This window comes from Chrysochloris asiatica, unplaced genomic scaffold (assembly GCF_000296735.1).
Source record: "Chrysochloris asiatica unplaced genomic scaffold, ChrAsi1.0 scaffold00047, whole genome shotgun sequence".
Classification (NCBI taxonomy): Eukaryota; Metazoa; Chordata; class Mammalia; order Afrosoricida; family Chrysochloridae; genus Chrysochloris; species Chrysochloris asiatica.
In genome coordinates, this window is record NW_006408565.1 from 8,859,808 (window position 1) to 8,877,150 (window position 17,343).

Here is a 17,343-nt window from a genome sequence, read left to right on the forward strand (position 1 = left end):
ATAGTATAGTATCTTTTATGATCACTGCTGTTCTCTTTTATTAAATAAAAGGAAAGATAGAAAATTCCATAAGGTAGAGAATCTCTATTTAAAAGTTTAAAGGAAACAGTGCTTATTATCATACACAGAAATAAATATTGCTAACAACAGGCTCCCTTAGTAATCTGTTTTTGTGGGTGTTTTTTTTAATATTTGGGGACAAGGGATATTTGTGTTGTATCGTCTTCTATCAGTAATCCAGAGAGAGATTAGCTTAATTTGACTTTAATGCAATTTACTATAGAGAGATTTAGGTTCCAGTAATGTGAATGAGGAGTCTTGGTGTGGCACGGTGGGTTAATGCGCCAGACTGCAAAGTCGTTTGAACTGCATGGTCGGCAGGGTTCAAGCTCACCAGCCGCTCGTCAGAAGGGAGGGTCGCTATGGGTAGGAATCGACTCAAGGGCACTTCACAACTACAACAACCATGTGAAGGAGTTCCTGGATGGCACAAGCAGTTTGCAATCCACTACTAACGTAAAAGTTGCAGTACTAACCTACTCAGCAGCACCACAGAAGAAAAACCTAGCGATCTGCTTCCATAAAGATTGTAACCAAGGAAACCTTAGAGCAGCTCTAGACATGGTGTCCGTTGAGTCATCTGACTCAGTGACAACTTTTTATTTTTTTAATTTGAATGATGTTATATTATTATATCACAATTTATGAGGGAAATTATAAAAATATATTTGTAATACTTTTAAAACACTTTTTAGAAGACTTTTCTGTGTTTTAACATGTGGTTGTCTTAAGAAAATATGTTTACATAAATACAGTAGAACACTTGATTTCTTTCTTTTCTTTAAAGATTTTAGTACATCCTTAGCAGCATAGTAGGTTACAAATTGGACTGCTACCATAAGTCAGCAGTTTGAATCTACCATCTGCTCCACAGGAGAAAGATGAGGCTTACTGCTCCTGTAAAGATTTATAACCTCGGAAAGTATCTATAAGGTTGCTATGAGTCAGAACCAAGTCAACATACAATCACCACCATGTTTTTTTGTTGTTGTGAAGTGCTGTCGAGTAGGTTCCAACTCACAGCGGTTATTTTAGTGCTACTTATTTTCAGGTTGGAGTCTTGGTATTGTGATATGAGTTAATGTGCTGGACTGCAAGGTCAGCAGTTCAAGCTCACCAGCTGTTTCTCAGAGTTGGAACCCTAGATAGGGCACTAATGGCCGAAACCGACTCAACGGCACTTTACAACATCAGATTAGAGTCCTGGTGTGCCTCTGTGAGATGAAGCACTGGACCGCAAGGTCGGCTTGAACCACAAGGTCAGCGGTTCAAACTTACCACCTGCTCCTTGGAAACCCTATACAGGGTTGCTATGAGTTGGAACCAACTCAACACACTAACAATTACAAATTTTCAGGTTAGCTAGTTGTATTTTTATTTCAGACATAAACAGGGCTTCAGAAAATCTCATTGTAATACAATTTGTTTATTGAGTGCTTGCTATACCAAGTAATATACTAAGTACTTTGAATTTGCATTATTGTGCCATTTAATCCATAGAACAATTTTATAAACAATAGCATTATCCTTTTTTTATAGATGAGGAAACTAAGGTTTAGGATTCCTGTAACTAGCCTGAGGTCTTGCAATTAGTAATTGTCTGGGCTTAGAATTAAACCCAGATATCTTTAATTCCAAGGAGCTCTGGTAGCGTAGTGGTTACGAATCGGGCTGCGAACCTTAGGGCCAGCAGTTCGAAACTACCAGCCGCTCCGCGGGAGAAAGATGAGGCTTTCTACTCCCGTAAAGATTTACACCCTCGGAAACCCTGTACAGGGTCGCTATGGGTCGGACCCGACTCGATGGCACTTAACAACAACAACAACAAATCTTTAATTCCAGAGAGTGCTCATAAATTTAAATCTGTTACAAAGATATCACAAATAGAGTTTGAAATTAAAGTGTCATGCTCTTAAAGAATAGGGTAAAGATCAGAGTAAATCTAGATAAACTATCTTATAAAAAATCTTTAAAAGTATACAACTTTATAGAAATAGGTGGAGTAGCAAGAAAGGATTTATTTTCCGTTGGTCTGAAGGAATTATGTATGTGGTAAAGGGTACTCGTTTATTGTTAATGGCTCTTAAAGTGTGCCCTTAGTAGCTACTACTCAAACTTTTTATAAAAAAACCTTTACTATGGGATGAAGGTTTGGTAACTATGTCAAGAGCCTTAAAGATGTTCATACTATTTCCCTTGGTAGTTTCATTTCTAGAAATTTATTCTGTGGTACTAATGATAGATACCCACAAAAATTTAACGAAAATATTCATTGCAACATTGCTTTTAATAGAAAAAAATTAGAAACAAACTAAATACTGAATTCCTGAAGACTGTACTTCCAAGGGATCATTTCTATAGTTTGTTACTAAATATGGAATATCTAGGTTTGTGTTAAGTTAAAATGAAAAACTATATAGTCATTTAAGTCATATTATTAAAAATTCCCAGTTTATTGTTAATTACAAAAAACAGTATATAAATCTGAAAGTATTATCTAATCCCAATTTAGTGTTTTAGCAATACGTGGTGTTGGTAGTGTGCCATGGAGTCTGTTCCGACCCATAGCGACCGTGTATAGAGTTTCAGAGGCTATAAATCTTTACAGGAGCAGAAAGCCTCATCTTTCTCCCACGGAACGACTGATTGTTTCGAACTGCAGCCTGACTCGTAATAGAGCAAAATGTATACACATGGAATAATTCGGAAGGAGAAAATGTGAATACGAACAGTACAGATTTGTTCTCATATGCTACCCATCCCAAACCAAATTCACTGTCATCAAGTCTATTCTGACTCATAGCAACCCTATAGGGAAATAACTGCTCTATACGGTTTCCAAGGACTCCTGGTGTGGCACTGTGGGTTAATGCACTGGACTGCAAAGTTGGTTTTGAACCACAAGGTCAGTGGTTCAAGCTCATCAGTTGTTCCTCAGAAACCCGATAGCAACTCGATGACACACAACAGTAAGTTTCCGAGACTAGATTTTTATGGAAGTAGAATGCTTTGTCTTTCTCCTGCTGAGTGTCTAGTGAATTCAAACAACCAACCTTGTAGTTTACAGCCCACTGCTTAACTCACTGCACCACCAGGGCTCCTTCATATATCATAGAACCATGCAGAATGAGGCCATAGCTCCCATGAACACAGCTGTCAGGTAACTTATGCACAAGCAATGATTGTGTTCTGTTTTGTTTCTGTGTACAGTGAGACAATGGAATTTTTTTAATACTCCCTATATTTTTAATGTTTAATCAGGAAAAGTAAACAAATTAAATTACTTAGTAATGTATTGCTTATTAATCCCAGTCATCTGTATAAGTAACAAACCAAGATATTCTTTCATAGACTTTTTTCTAGCAGTGATTTTTTTTCAGTCCTAACCAAATTTATCTTCTCTATAAAGATCTGCTGCTCTGGTGTGTATTACTCTAAAACAAACTGCTCAGATTGGAGTCCTGGTGTGGCACTGTGGGATAAAACACTGGACCAAAAGGTCGGCAGTTCAAACATACCAGCCTCTCCTTGGAAACCCTCTATAGGGTCGCAATGAGTCAGAACTGACTTGACAGCACTTAACAACAACAACAAACTGCTCAGATTAGTTTGGTTCACAACAAATGAAGTATTTATGCTGTGAAATTTAGAGTTTGTGATAAAACCTCACAGGATTCTCACTCAGTGTCAGACTTCTCTTCGCATTGTTAGACCAACTGTTGCTCCACAGCATACTTGATACGCAAAAGTCCTTGAGAAGTTTTGTAGCTTTCAGGCAAAGAGCAAGGGACTAAGAGTTACGAAACCAGGATTTGGTTTCTTTACGTGCTTTGAGCATTAGTGTGATATAGTTAATATATTTGCTTGTGCTAGTTATTAACCTGGAATTCTAGGAAGAATGATTTTAGAGGAAGATGTGTATATACTTCAAGAAAAGGTAACATTGAAACATTGTCCATCTTATCTTTTGTTCTTCTTTTTCTCACAAAATAATTATATGTTGGAGCATGGTTTTTGTTAAGTGCTATCTAGTCGGTTCCGACCCATAGCGACCCTGTATAGATAGGCTTTCCGAGGAACAGCTGGTGAGCTTTAACCACCGGACCTTGGTGTTGATTTCTTATCTAACTTGTGTTTGATGAACTTCGTTGAACCTAAATTTCAGCTTCAGCTGTCTAGCAACATAACATTAAAGGGGTATCTAGGCGGAAGTAGCAGTCAAGAGATCAGACGACGTATTACACTGGGCAAATCTGCTGCACAGGAACTTTTTAAAGTGTTGAAGAGTAGAGATGTCAGCTTGAGGACTAGGGTGCGCCTGACCCAGGCCATTGTGTTTTCAATAGCCTCATATGGATGCGAAAGCTGGACAGTGAATAAGGAGGATCGTAGAAGAATTGATGCCTTTGAGTTGTGGTGTTGGAGGAGAGTACTGAAAGTGCCATGGACTGCCAAAAGAACCAATAAATCTGTTTTGGAGGAAGTGCAGCCAGAGTGCTCCTTGGAGGCCAGGATGGCTAAACTTCGTCTCTCCTACTTTGGACATATTGTCCGGAGGAAACAATCGCTGGAGAAGGATGTCATGCTGGGTAGGGTGGAGGGTCAGAGAAAAAGAGGAAGACCCCCAACGAGATGGATCAGCCAGGTGGCATCATTGATGCACTCAAGTGTGGCAGCGGTAGTGAGGTTGGCCCAGGATCGGACATTGTTTCGTTCTGCTGTGCATGGGGTCGCTATGAGTCGGTCCCGACTTGATGGCACCTGACAACAACAACAACAGGCTTTCATATAGAAGCATTTTAACTTCTAATTCTAGCAAGTTTTTCTTTTGGTTTCCTACTTTGCTCCAAATTAAAAGGGGGGAGGTACAGACAGAAACAGGAGTTATCAAGAAGTAACATCTCAGAGAAAAGACAAAGTGACATAAGAACTTAAAAATCTAAGAACTATAATTGAGTCCCTTTTAGAAAGATTGTTGCTCAGAAGCATTGTGATAAAAACAAAGTAGAATAAAAGTGAACAACCATGTTGCTTATCAGTAAGGGTTTGGATATAGCCTTATCTCTTTAATCATTGAATGATATGCAGCTTTTTTAAAAGTGTGGCTAGATTTTTATGTTCTAACATGGAAAGATGTCTCTCAGTCATATTATGTGGGAAGAGCAAGTTCTAAATAGTATATATAATGTGATCCCATTTTTATTTTAATAAACCAGTAAGCATATAGAAGAAATCCAGTGACTCTTCTCCAAGCTATTAATAGTGATTAAGTCTAGATGATAAAATTGTATATGGCTTTAATTTTTCCAAGTTACATATTTCTGCAATGGTTTTAATTTATAAAAATAAGCAGGTATGCTTCTTTCCTAATTGGAAGAAATAAGGATTAACCCGTTTAAGAAGGTAGAGAAATATTTAATGTATCTTAGAAAAGTTCGGAGCTTATTTAAGGGTAAGTGAATTTTAAACGTACTTGGACTGCCTCCCATCTTGACAGTACTGCATAAATGATTTATCACTATACATGAACATCAGGCACTCATTATGTCATACACACCAGTTGGGTGTTAGTAACTCATTGTCTGGTCAATTTCTCCCAACCACTGAAATAAATTTATATAAATAAATAATCATTATTAGAGTTTTGGGCAAACTTTATGTTTCTATGGCTCCCCCCAATTCTTTAAAAATGTATTTGCTTGTGGAATAATACTAGTGGGAGAATCAATAAATTTCTCGTACAAGCAAATTTGAGGTTTAGATTTTAAACCTACTGACTGCTATTTGCAAGCATAGCCATGCTCTTCAGTCCCCGTGTATTGTTGTAATTGGTCCAATTTATCTGATTCAGGTGCATTGTGGCCAGGTATGAAACCTGAAAGTGGTTTAATTCAGACTCCATCTCCAAGTCAACACAGTGTTCTTACCTGCACTACAGGGTTAACCACAAGCCAGCCAAGCCCAGCACATTATTCTTATCCCATTCAAGGTAAATAGGCATGGTTGTGTGTTTTTTTGTTTTTGTTGTGTTTTTTATTTTTTTTAATACACCTGTATCTCCAAACAAATTGGGCAATACAGGAGTTCTTTCTTCTAAAGCAAAAGGGGGTGAAATTTGCATTTGTGCATGCCATTTGTGTTCTGCAAACCAGAGCCAAGGAGTGTGGCTCCTAAGTAGTTTAGCTCTTTGAATGTGAGCTGCTTAGTAGAGTTGAAGTGTTGCCTTTTGCATGAAACTTCACTGTTCTGTTCTCAGTGACACTATTAATGAGCAGAAGACTCCAATTCTCTTATGTGAAGTCCAGTTATCAGCATGGAATGTGTGAGTGTGCTGCTTGTGAGATGTGGAATTGTTAGGGGAAGAAAAGTCAAATTCAAAAGGCAGTATAGAATTGTAAGAAAAGTGTGAGAGCCACATCTGATCTCCTCTGACTTCACAAAGAGGAAGGAGAATCAAACTCAACAATAGCCCAAGACTGATTCCTATGAGACAGAGGTTGGATATGCCTCTATTTCCCCACAGCGCTCTTACTTCCCTCGTGGTTCAATAATTCATTGCAACGGCCACACAGAACTCACATGCCATACCCATAATTATGGAGTTTATTAGATGTGTTAATAGGTTACAATTCAGGATCATAAATGCTTAGGATACAGGGCAGGAGCACCTCTTCTCCGTGCATGCCTTTGGTCCTCGGAGTCTACCATGCTCAACAAGTGTTATAAAGCTCCTTTAGAGTTTGCTGATAAATGCTCTGTGGGTTAGCAAACCTAGCTGCCTGGACCTCCTGCCCAGAGACACTTCAGCTTTACTCCCTCCATGGGCCAGGAAGCCCACCACTCTGTGTCATACTCTGACTACTGCTATCCTTTCCCTGGTGTTACAGCTCGGGCTCCTAGATCTCCAGGAAGTGCAGTGTGCATGGATCTCAGGAGCCCAAAGGCTCTACTCTTGGCTCTTCTTTCTTGATGGTAGTAAGATCTGAGATTTCACCCCCTACCCCACCCCCAATTTCCTGCTTCTGAGATGGCTCATTTGAAAACCAGCAGGATGACAAACTGACCAGTTCCCGCTTTAGATTTCCATGCACCTAATTTGCATGTACCAAATCATTTTGTCTAGAGTTACAAAGAGCTATATCAAATAATTCGCTGCACCACAGGAATTAGCCCCTTCCCCCAAATCCAGTGAAAGCAATTTGTTATTGCCTAGATTGCTTGTTATGTCTGAGTACCTGGCTTTTCGTCAGTTTCTTTTCTTCTGCATTCTCTTAGCTTTGAAATGTCACTCCTATAAAATGAATGTTAGAATGAATTGGATGGAATAGCAAAAAACAATCTGAACTATTCTTAAAATACAAACTTTTTTTTTTTCTACAAAAAAAAAAACTTTTGTAGATTAGATTAAGCAAAATATTTTTATTTTCAGTTTAATCTGGTTTCAATTAAATGATTGAGGACCAACGACATCTACCTGTTCCAGTAGAAGCAGAATTGGTCATAGTGCTCCTTAGACCCTGCTCTAAGCTACGTGTATTTCTTACTGTTTATCAAGTCTACGTTATCTTGCTTATTTTCCTTTTTTCTATCCTTCCCTCCTTTTTTCTTCCTAAAGTGGGAATAAACTCAAGAGCATGACTTGCTTGTCTGTCTTTTCTTCCATTCCCCTTTTCATCTTTATAAATATTCTTCTAGGTTGATAGGTCTTTTGGGTCCAACTACAAGCAAATCTAATAGCAATGGTCCTCCTATACAAATACAGCCCCAATTCACAGCCAGGTAGTGAGAGAAGAGCAAAGAGTTCACTTCTTCTATACTAATAACCCTCTTTGTTGTTGTTAAGTGCTGTTGAGTCAGTTCTAACTCATAGTGACCCTGTAGAGGGTTTCTGAGAAGAGGCTGGTGGATTTGAACCTGGTGTGGTATTGTGGGTTAATGCACTAAACTGCAAAGTTGATTTGAACTACAGGATCGTTGGTACAAGTTCACCAGTTGTTCCTTGGAAACCCTATACAGGGTCACTATGGGTCGGAACCGACTCAACAACACATAACAACAACAGGTATAAAAAGAGCCCTGGTGGTACAGTGGGTTAACCATTGGCCTGCTAACCACAAGTTCCGTGGTTCAAACCCACCAGTTGCTCCTTGGGAGAAAGATAAGGCTTAGCAGCTCTACTCTATTATAGGGTTGTTATGAGTTGGAATTGGCTCGGTTGCAGCAGGTTACCGGGATATAGAACCCTGCGCACACTGTGTAGTTGTATCTTGAATTTGAGGAGGCTGATAGCTATGCTTATTTCCATGTGAGGCCAGATAAGAATCTCCTCTTTGGGAATATTTTAGGGGTTGATCATTTAAAAGGGTCATGAAAGTACTTAAATTTTGCTAACTACTATCCTAACTTGTTATCTGTTGGTTCATTATTTCTCTTTTGATAGATAATTTTGTGAATGATGATAATTGCTGGTCATTTTTAATTGCATGTTACTATGTAGAATAAACACTGGACTGTGAACCAAAAGGTCAGTGGTTCGGCGGGTGGTCAAATCAACCTTGCAGTCTAGTGCTTATCTTATAGCCTATCTCTGGTCGTTTTCTTCAATTGAGATTATTTGGTTAAATAACATTCAGTGGCAAAAGAAATTTCACAATTTAATTCAATCTTGAACTTTAATGAGTCTTTGATCTTGAATAATGTTGGTACACAAACACATAATAGTCTTTTTTAAGGAAATTAATTTTTTAATTAATAGACTTCAGAATTGTTTTAGATTTACCAAAAGTTTGCGCATATATATAGCCAGTTTCCCCTATTAATATCTTCCATTGTTTGTTGTTGTTAAGTGCCATTGCGTTGGTTCTGTCTCATAGCACCCCTGTATTAGGGTTTCTGGGGAGCGCCTGGTGAGTCTGAACCATGGACCTTCTGTTCCAGTGCATTATCCTGCAGTGCCACACCAGGACTCCATGAGCCAATAGTGGTACGTTATTATTATCAAAGAGGGTAGTGGAGGGTTCATGGTAGAATTCTCACTGTTCATGCAGGAGGCGTGAATTTGATTCTTGGCCAGTGCACCTTCAGCAAATCCACCAGGTGTCTTTCAGGGGAGGCTTCAGTGTTGCTCTAAAGCTGAATAAGCTTCAGTGAAGCTTCCAGACTAAAACAGACTAGGAAGAAAGGCCTGGTGTTCTACTTCTAAAAAGCAACCAATGAAAATATCCTGTTGATCACAATCACAGTAATCTGGTCTCATTGTCATGGGTCACCATGAGTCAGGGACTGATTTGACAGCAATTAACAGCAGCATTCTTAACAGTTTGTAGTTAATTTCCTTAGTTTTTGCCTGCTAGCCTATTTCTGTCCCAGAATTCCATCCAGGAAAGCATATTACATTTACTTATCTCTTTTTGCTCTTAACTGTTCAGTTTACCAGACTTTCCTTGTTTTTGATGCCCTCTAGACAAGATCTGTACCTAGACCAAGAAGCAGTTGTTCGAACAGAACATGGGAACACTGAAAGTTTTAAAATTGGGAAAGGTGTGAGACAGGGTTGTATTCTTTCACCATACTTGTTCAACCTGTATGCTGAGCAAATAATACGAGAAGCTGGGTTCTATGAAGAAAAACGTGGCATCAGGATTGGAGGAAGACTCATTAACAACCTGCGATATGCAGATGATACAACTTTGATCGCTGAAAGTGAAGAGGACTTGAAATATTTACTTATGAAGATTAAAGAGCACAGCCTTCGATATGGATTGCATCTCAATGTCAAGAAAACAAAAATCCTCACCACTGGACCAATAAACAACATTCTTATCAATGGAGAAAGGATTGAAGTTGTCAAGGACTTCGTTCTTCTTGGATCAACTATCAACACTCGCGGAAGTAGCAGTCAAGAGATCAGACGACGTATTGCACTGGGCAAATCTGCTGCACAGGAACTTTTTAAAGTATTGAAGGGCAGAGATGTCAGCTTGAGGACTAGGGTGCGCCTGACCCAGGCCATTGTGTTTTCAATAGCTTCATATGGATGCGAAAGCTGGACAGTGAATAAAGAGGATCGTAGAAGAATTGATGCCTTTGAGTTGTGGTGTTGGAGGAGAATACTGAGGGTGCCATGGACTGCCAAAAGAACCAATAGATCTGTTTTGGAAGAAGTGCAGCCAGAGTGCTCCTTGGAGGCCAGGATGGCTAAGCTTCGTCTCTCCTACTTTGGACATGTAGTCCGGAGGAAACAATCGTTGGAGAAGGATGTCATGCTGGGTAGGGTGGAGGGTCAGAGAAAAAGAGGAAGACCTCCAACGAGATGGATCGGCCAGGTGGCATCATTGATGGACTCGGGGGTGGCAGCGGTGGTGAGGTTGGCCCAGGATCGAACATTGTTTCGTTCTGCTGTGCATGGAGTCGCTATGAGTCGGTTTCGACTCGATGGCACCTGACAACAACAACAAGACAAGATCAGGCAGTGTTTCGTTCTGCTGTGCATGGAGTCGCTATGAGTCGGTTTCGACTCGATGGCACCTGACAACAACAACAAGACAAGATCAGGCAGTGTTTCGTTCTGCTGTGCATAAGGTCATTGTGGGTCAGTACCAACTTGATGTCACCTAACAGCAACAATAACAAGACAGTTTTAAAGGAACTCTGGTAACATAGTGGTTACAAATTGGGCTGCCTCAAGGTCAGCAGTTCGAAATTACCAGCTTTTCTGCAGGAGAAAGATGAGGCTTTCTGCTCCTGTAAAGATTTGCAGCCTTGGAAACCCTGTGCAGGGTCACTGTGAGTCAGAACCAACTCCACTGTACTTAACAACAACAGACAGATTTTAAGGAGTACAGATCAGGTCTATTGTAAGACCTCTATTGGAATTCATCTGATGTTTTTCACACAATTTAGACTGGAATTATTGAGATTTAGGGAAACTCATGGAGTTAGTGTCTTTTTCATTATATCATGTTATTGTTGTTTTTAAGTGCTATTGAGTTGATTCCAACTCCTAATGACCCTTTATAGGGTTTCCATGGAATGGCTGGTGGTTCTTTAAGGGTAAAACCAAACCCTTTGCTGTCAAGTCAAATCTGACTCATAGTGACCATGTAGGACAGAATGGTACTGACCCATAGGGTTTCCAAGGCTGTAATATTTAGGGAGCTGACTGCCACATCTTTCTCCCGTGAAGCAGCAAGTAGGTTTAACCACTGACCTTTCTATTAGCTGCCAAGTTCTTAACCGTTGTGCCACCAGTGCTCCTTAAGGTTGAGTATTTGTATCATTCATTCACATTTTTCTTCACAAGACACTTAGCTCATCTCCTCTACCTTTGTTTATTATTTTTTTTTTACTTAAACTTTTTATTGTGAATTGAGTGAAAGTTTACAGAACAGATCATCAGTTTTACATTTCTTCCACCTTTATTAACTAATTTATTCATTTTTATATATCAATATGAACTGATAGGTATTTATTTATACTTTGGATTATAATCTAAAATACTTTATTTTGTTGCTCAAATTGTTCCAGTTTGGACCATTAGGATCTCTTTGAGTTGGCTGTGTATCTCTTTTGACTGTCCCTCCTTGTTTTTAATCACTTCCTTTCTTGGCACTCCAGGCTCATCTTATATATTTCTTGCCCCTGCCCTATAAGCAGCCATTCCTCCAAGGTGCTCTGGCTCCATTATTGGAGAATAGTATTAGAAAATTAATATGGTTTCATTGCTACTGAGGTATCATTTCTTTTAGGCCCTCTCAACTGACAGAGCAAAGAAATAGATGTGTGTATACTAGCCTGAGTATCTGTGGGTATCTATGGATGTTTTTAAGGAGCCCTGATGAATCAGTGGTTCAAGTACTCTACTGCATCAGCTGCATCACAGGAGAAAAACATGACAGTCTTTTTACAGCCTTGGAAACCTTATGTGGCAATTCTACTCTGTCCTATGTTGTTGACTGCCATCATGTCAGTTCTGACTCATAGGGACCCTATATAGGGTTTCAAGGAGCAACTGGTGAGTGTGAACTGCTGACCTTCTGGTTAGCAGTCCAGTGTGTATGCTACAGTGCCACACCAGAACTCTGTTGGAATCTGTGAGTAAGAATCTACTTGACAGCACTAGGTTTGGGGTTTGTTTTTTTGTGGGTTTTGAATTTTGTTTATTGGGGTCGGGGCACAAGTTGGTTTATGGTTATCTGTATATACTGTATGTCTCTGTATTAAGTTAGCCATGAGTTCTTACTATGTCCCTAGCTCTAGTCTATCACCACATGGGTCATTCTGGCCTCCTGCTCATGATGATCTGTAAATTTCACTCCAATAGTGAGAATTTTTTATTTACTATTTAGATTTTACTAAGCTCCTCTAGGGGAGGTTTCATTGTGCATTGGTGTAATCTAAGCACATGGAACAGTACTTGGCATATGAATAGTACTTGGCGCATAGTAGACATTCAGTAAATCTTTGATAAATAAATCAGTTCATGAATAAATGGCCTACTTAGGCAATTAGTTTTAACCAAAATATGCCGTTTCTATTGAATCTCAAGTGATCAGTAAATGAGTAAGTTTTTGTTGGTTACTTTGGCAACATACTGAGAGTAAGTTTTAGGAACCCACAGAATGGCCACCATTTTATTTCCTAAGTAGCAGAAAATGATTTTGCCCTTCACACTGTGAGAAACGATGTAGATACCCTAGATAACTACCTTGGTTCCTCTTGGCACTTGGTGGGTTAATACAAGCCCCTGACTAGGACCTTATTGCCCTGATGGGTCTCCGGAGGGAAAAAGGGTGGACCACCTTATCCTGTAATGAGGTCACTGATGAGTTATCACCAGTGCTTACTGACAAACAATGAAGAAATCCAATCTGTACTCATTTTAGTGAGTTGTTGTTAAGTGCTATGGAGTCAGTTCCAACTCATAGAAACCCTGTATAGGATTTCTGAGGAATGGCTGGTGAGCTTGAACCACTGATCTTGCAGTTCAAACTGACTTTGCGGTCCAGCACATTAACCCACAGTGGCACACCAGAACTTGTGACTTTATTATTATTCGATTAAAATCAGGTGCCAAATCCAGAAGACAAGGCATTTTTATTTCCTAGCCCTAGTGTCCCTCCCCTGTTCCTCACTGACTTAGTACTATGAAGTGAACAATCTTCCCTGACATTGCCAATTTCCTTTTTTTTTTTTCAAGTTTTTATTGTGAATTGAGTGAAAGTTTACAGGACAGATCATCCATTTTACGTTCATACAATGATTATAATCCCCTCCACATACCATCAGGCTCTTTTTTTTTAAACACTCAGGCATAATTTAAACTGCCAGCGGGTTTCTGCAAGCCTGCCTCCTGCAGTCAGCTCTCAGTCCCTCTCTTTCCATGAATCCAAAGCCCTCAGCTCTTCCCTCTCTCCTTATCTCCATCTTTACCCTCATCTGTGGTGTCGCTGCGTCTCTGGATAATCTCACATTCCGCTCATGCTCTTCTCCCGTGATGGTCCTAGGGTCCTCTGTTTCCTATCTGCAAGATCAATTACTCCCCCATTTTTGTTACAAAACATGTACCTTTATAATTGTGACAGTTGAAATTAGCCATGATAACAGTTACTCACTACTGAATCATAAGAATCTTATCCCCATCTCTTTTTACCAGACCCATCTAGACAAGATGGAAACTATTCAGTGGGGACTCTTATCTTCCTCCATGTACTCTTAAACTAAACTCCCTCTTGAAACCTTATAAGCCAGTCACTTCGTGCCTTTATCGCCCCCTCATTTTAGGTAGCCAATGTCTAAGTTGCCATCTCTCTATCCACCCTATATACAGACGGGATAGCATTGATATTTGATGTGAAGACTCCTTCCCTCTCTGTTAGTATTATGAGCTACTGCCTTCATGAGTGGAGTCCTGGTGTGGAGCTGGGGTTAATGCACTAGGCTGCAAAGCCGTTTGAACTGCAAGGTTGGCAGTTCAAGCTCACCATTCGCTCCTAGGAAACCCTATACAGGGTTGCTATGAGTCAGAACCGACTCAATGGCACTTAATAACAACAACCACCACCTCCATGAGTATATGTCAAGTTCATCAAATTGTAATAATTTACCTGCGTTTCCTTTATCAAAAATTGTTTTCTTTTTTTATCTTCCTCTAGCCGAGTTCTGATTTTCAAGCCATTAAGGCTAGGTCAAATAGGTACTATCAGCAACTTTGGGTGTTCTTGCGTGCCTCCCCTCACCTCATATCAGCTGAATGCTTAACTCTCAGCTCTAGCCCTCCGTGGCTATGTCCTTGTCCAAGAACTCAGATGTCCCGAGGTCTCACCACACTTTGGACCAACCAGCCCTTTTTCTTCACTCTCTCATCTCCAGATCAACAGGAGTTGGTTGAACTCAGCCCATTTCTTCATTGCTGCATTTCCCCCTATTCCACTCACCAGTCGACCACTGTGGTTGTCTGCAAGCTTTTGTTCCCTTTGAGTTTCTGTCTTAGAGGGGTTCTGTCCTGAAGGAATTTGATTGCTTGCCTTGATGGCTTCTGGCAAACAACTTGTAGTTGCCAGTCATACTGCCATTTTTGTTTTGGGGTTTTCCTGATGCTCTTTTCTTTGAAGATGTATCTTCTGTCACTCTAGCTGTTCCAGGCTGGTCTGTTTGTCCTTTCTAGTGGGAATATCCCACCTCAGAAGGTTCTGGATAGGGCTCAGGATTCCACCTAAGGTCTTATACACTGCAATGGCTCCGCAAGAGGCCTGTTTCACTGGGCAAGTTCTAGAACCCCTTTTAGGTATTCCAATTAGTTATAGGCTGAAGATGGGTTTACAAGCTTTCTGTAGTCATGTTTCCTGACATTCCTTTCTATCCCTCTGAAGTGTCTATTTTACAATAGTAGGCAAGGGAAACCAATATTCATAGGACAGTCAAGCATCTTAGTATTATTTCCCCTCTTCAGACTGTGCCTCGATCCCTGTATTACAGAGCCTTGTTGTTCCAAGTGTCTATTTCCTTTTGATGGTTGCATTCTTATTTTAAAAGTTTCTACTCTTGAATGGGTTCCCTTACCCCTTCCCCAGTTCATTCCTCTCACATACTCCAGGTATATGAGTCCCTGTTGCTATACAAGCAAACAATCTCAATTAGCCACTTCCTGAACCCCCTTATTCCTAAAGATAGACCATCTTGAGAATTTATTTCTCACAACACCGAGTACATGAAGCTCACAAGTGTTCATTGAGCATCACCTACTGTGATCAGCCTTTGAGCAGTGATCAGCCTTTATGGTAGTTACAGCTTAGTGGAAGAGACAGAAAGCAAGCAAATAAATAAATAATAAAGTTTGAAAAGAACTCTAAAAGAAACAGACTTATTTGTGATTGGTAATACAGGGAAAGTCTTACTTTTTTTTAATAGAGGGCCAAAGAGGACCTCTCTGAGGAGATAGGACCTACTAACGAACCATCTCTGCTGGAAAATCAAGGGAGTGGGGCAGCTACAATAATCCAGGCAGAAAGGACAACACTGCAAAGTTTCTCAAGTAAGGAAGAGCTTGTATTAGTAAATTCAAAGAAAGCAAGGATGGTAGAGTGACAGGATATGAAATAAAGTATGTAGTAACGAAATCTTTTATATACAAACTTTCTCATGCCATTAACCCTTGGGTTAATCCTCCAGCTTCGAAGCAGTGGTCCCTCACCATCCTATAATGATGGTTTTCTGATCAAAAGTATTTCTGTCTCAGATCTAGAATTATATTTGGTAAACCTCCATTGTGTTTTGGTTCCCAGATGCTTGTCTTTCAGTGATTTCATAGCAGGATTTGATAGCATTGTCAAGACAGAAATGGGAACTATCCATAAACAAGTGGCCATGTCATTGACTTTTGGTGTGCTGGCAACTATTTCTATGAGAGTCTTCAAAAAAAATTATGGAAAAATGTCATTGCTTTTTAATTCTGTTGTTTCACTAACTTTTTGAAACCCCTTCATATTATAATAGAAGCTGCAACTTGAATTCTACATGATTCTTCAAATTTTTTCTCTTCATTGCATAATTCATTGTTAACTGCTTTTATTTTTTAAACTTGCTTAATTAACATACAGAGTCCTAGTGTGATGCTGTATCAGCACTGGACTGCTAACTACTTGATCAGCAGTTCAGTCCCACCAGCCATTCCTCAGAAACTATACAGGGTCACTATGCGTCAGAACTGACTTAATAACAGTAATTAATATACAGTGAGCCCTGGCACAGTGGTTAAGCACTCAGCTGCTAATCTAAATGTCAACATTTCAAATCAGAAGGAGAAAGATATGTCAATCTGCTTCCATAAAGACTGCAGCCATGGAACCCCTATAGGGCATTTCAACTCTGTCTTACAGGGTTGTTATGCATCAGATTCATGGCAGTAGAGTGTTTTTGTTGTTAATTAATATGCAAGATGATCTGTACAATTTTATGAGATGCCTGGCTTTTTTTGGTGGTGGTGAAAATCTGCATAACAGTTTCTACATATACAGTTGAATGGTATTGGTTACATTTTCTTCATGTTGTGCACCATTCTCACTCTCTACTTAAGTTGATTTACCACTATTGACTGGGATTTACTATTCTGTCACCTTCTCATCTATTCTTTAGACTTACTTTTACCAGTTTCTGTATGAATTGATAGCTCTTTGATCGAACACAGATCTCAAGGTGAACATTCTTTACTAATTTACATAAGCTGTTATTTAGTTTAAATATGACTTCAGGGAATAGTTTTGGTTCAAAGTTTAAAGATTTTTGAGGGCAGTAGATTGAGGGATTCCTCTAGTCTCTGTGCATCTAAAAGGACTGGATTCTTAAGAATTTGAATTGTGTTCTTCTACCTTCTTACCCCTTTGGAGCAGGATTCTCCTTTTGAGTCCTTTCTTGATCAAAACATTCAATAATGGTAGCCAGGTACCTAGCTTTTTAATTATAACTGTATGTGTGTGGGGTAGGGCATGCAGTAATTATATACATTTTTAGGTGAGTTTAGCTTGAGTTCACTGAGGCCTTATCATTTTGTTCACGTTTTTGTTTTGTTTTTTTCCCTTTATTATTTCCTAAAATAATGAATATGAGAAACTTGTTTAATTCTTTACTAAGGAGTTCTGGTGTGGCACTGTGTTAATGTGCCAGACTGCAAAGCCATTTGAACTGCAAGGTCAGCGGTTCAATCTCACCAGCTGCTCCTTGGAAACTGCTCTGGTAGCGTAGTGGTTACGAAACGGGCTGCGAACCTTAAGGTCAGCGGTTCGAAAC

General features: G+C 39.6%; 1 protein-coding gene across 3 annotated transcripts in view; it reads left to right on the forward strand.

Moving 5' to 3' along the window:
* Window positions 1-17,343, forward strand: part of EYA3 (eyes absent homolog 3 (Drosophila)) — an 85,940-nt gene that overhangs the window by 33,538 nt on the left and 35,059 nt on the right. For 2 of the 3 annotated variants that reach the window (XM_006862222.1, XM_006862224.1), the window contains one exon: window positions 5,912-6,049. The exons of the other annotated variant lie outside the window; for it this stretch is intronic. In XM_006862222.1, coding sequence (XP_006862284.1) covers window positions 5,912-6,049 — 138 coding nt within the window. The remainder of the gene's footprint in view (window positions 1-5,911; window positions 6,050-17,343) is intronic. 3 annotated transcript variants of the gene reach the window in all.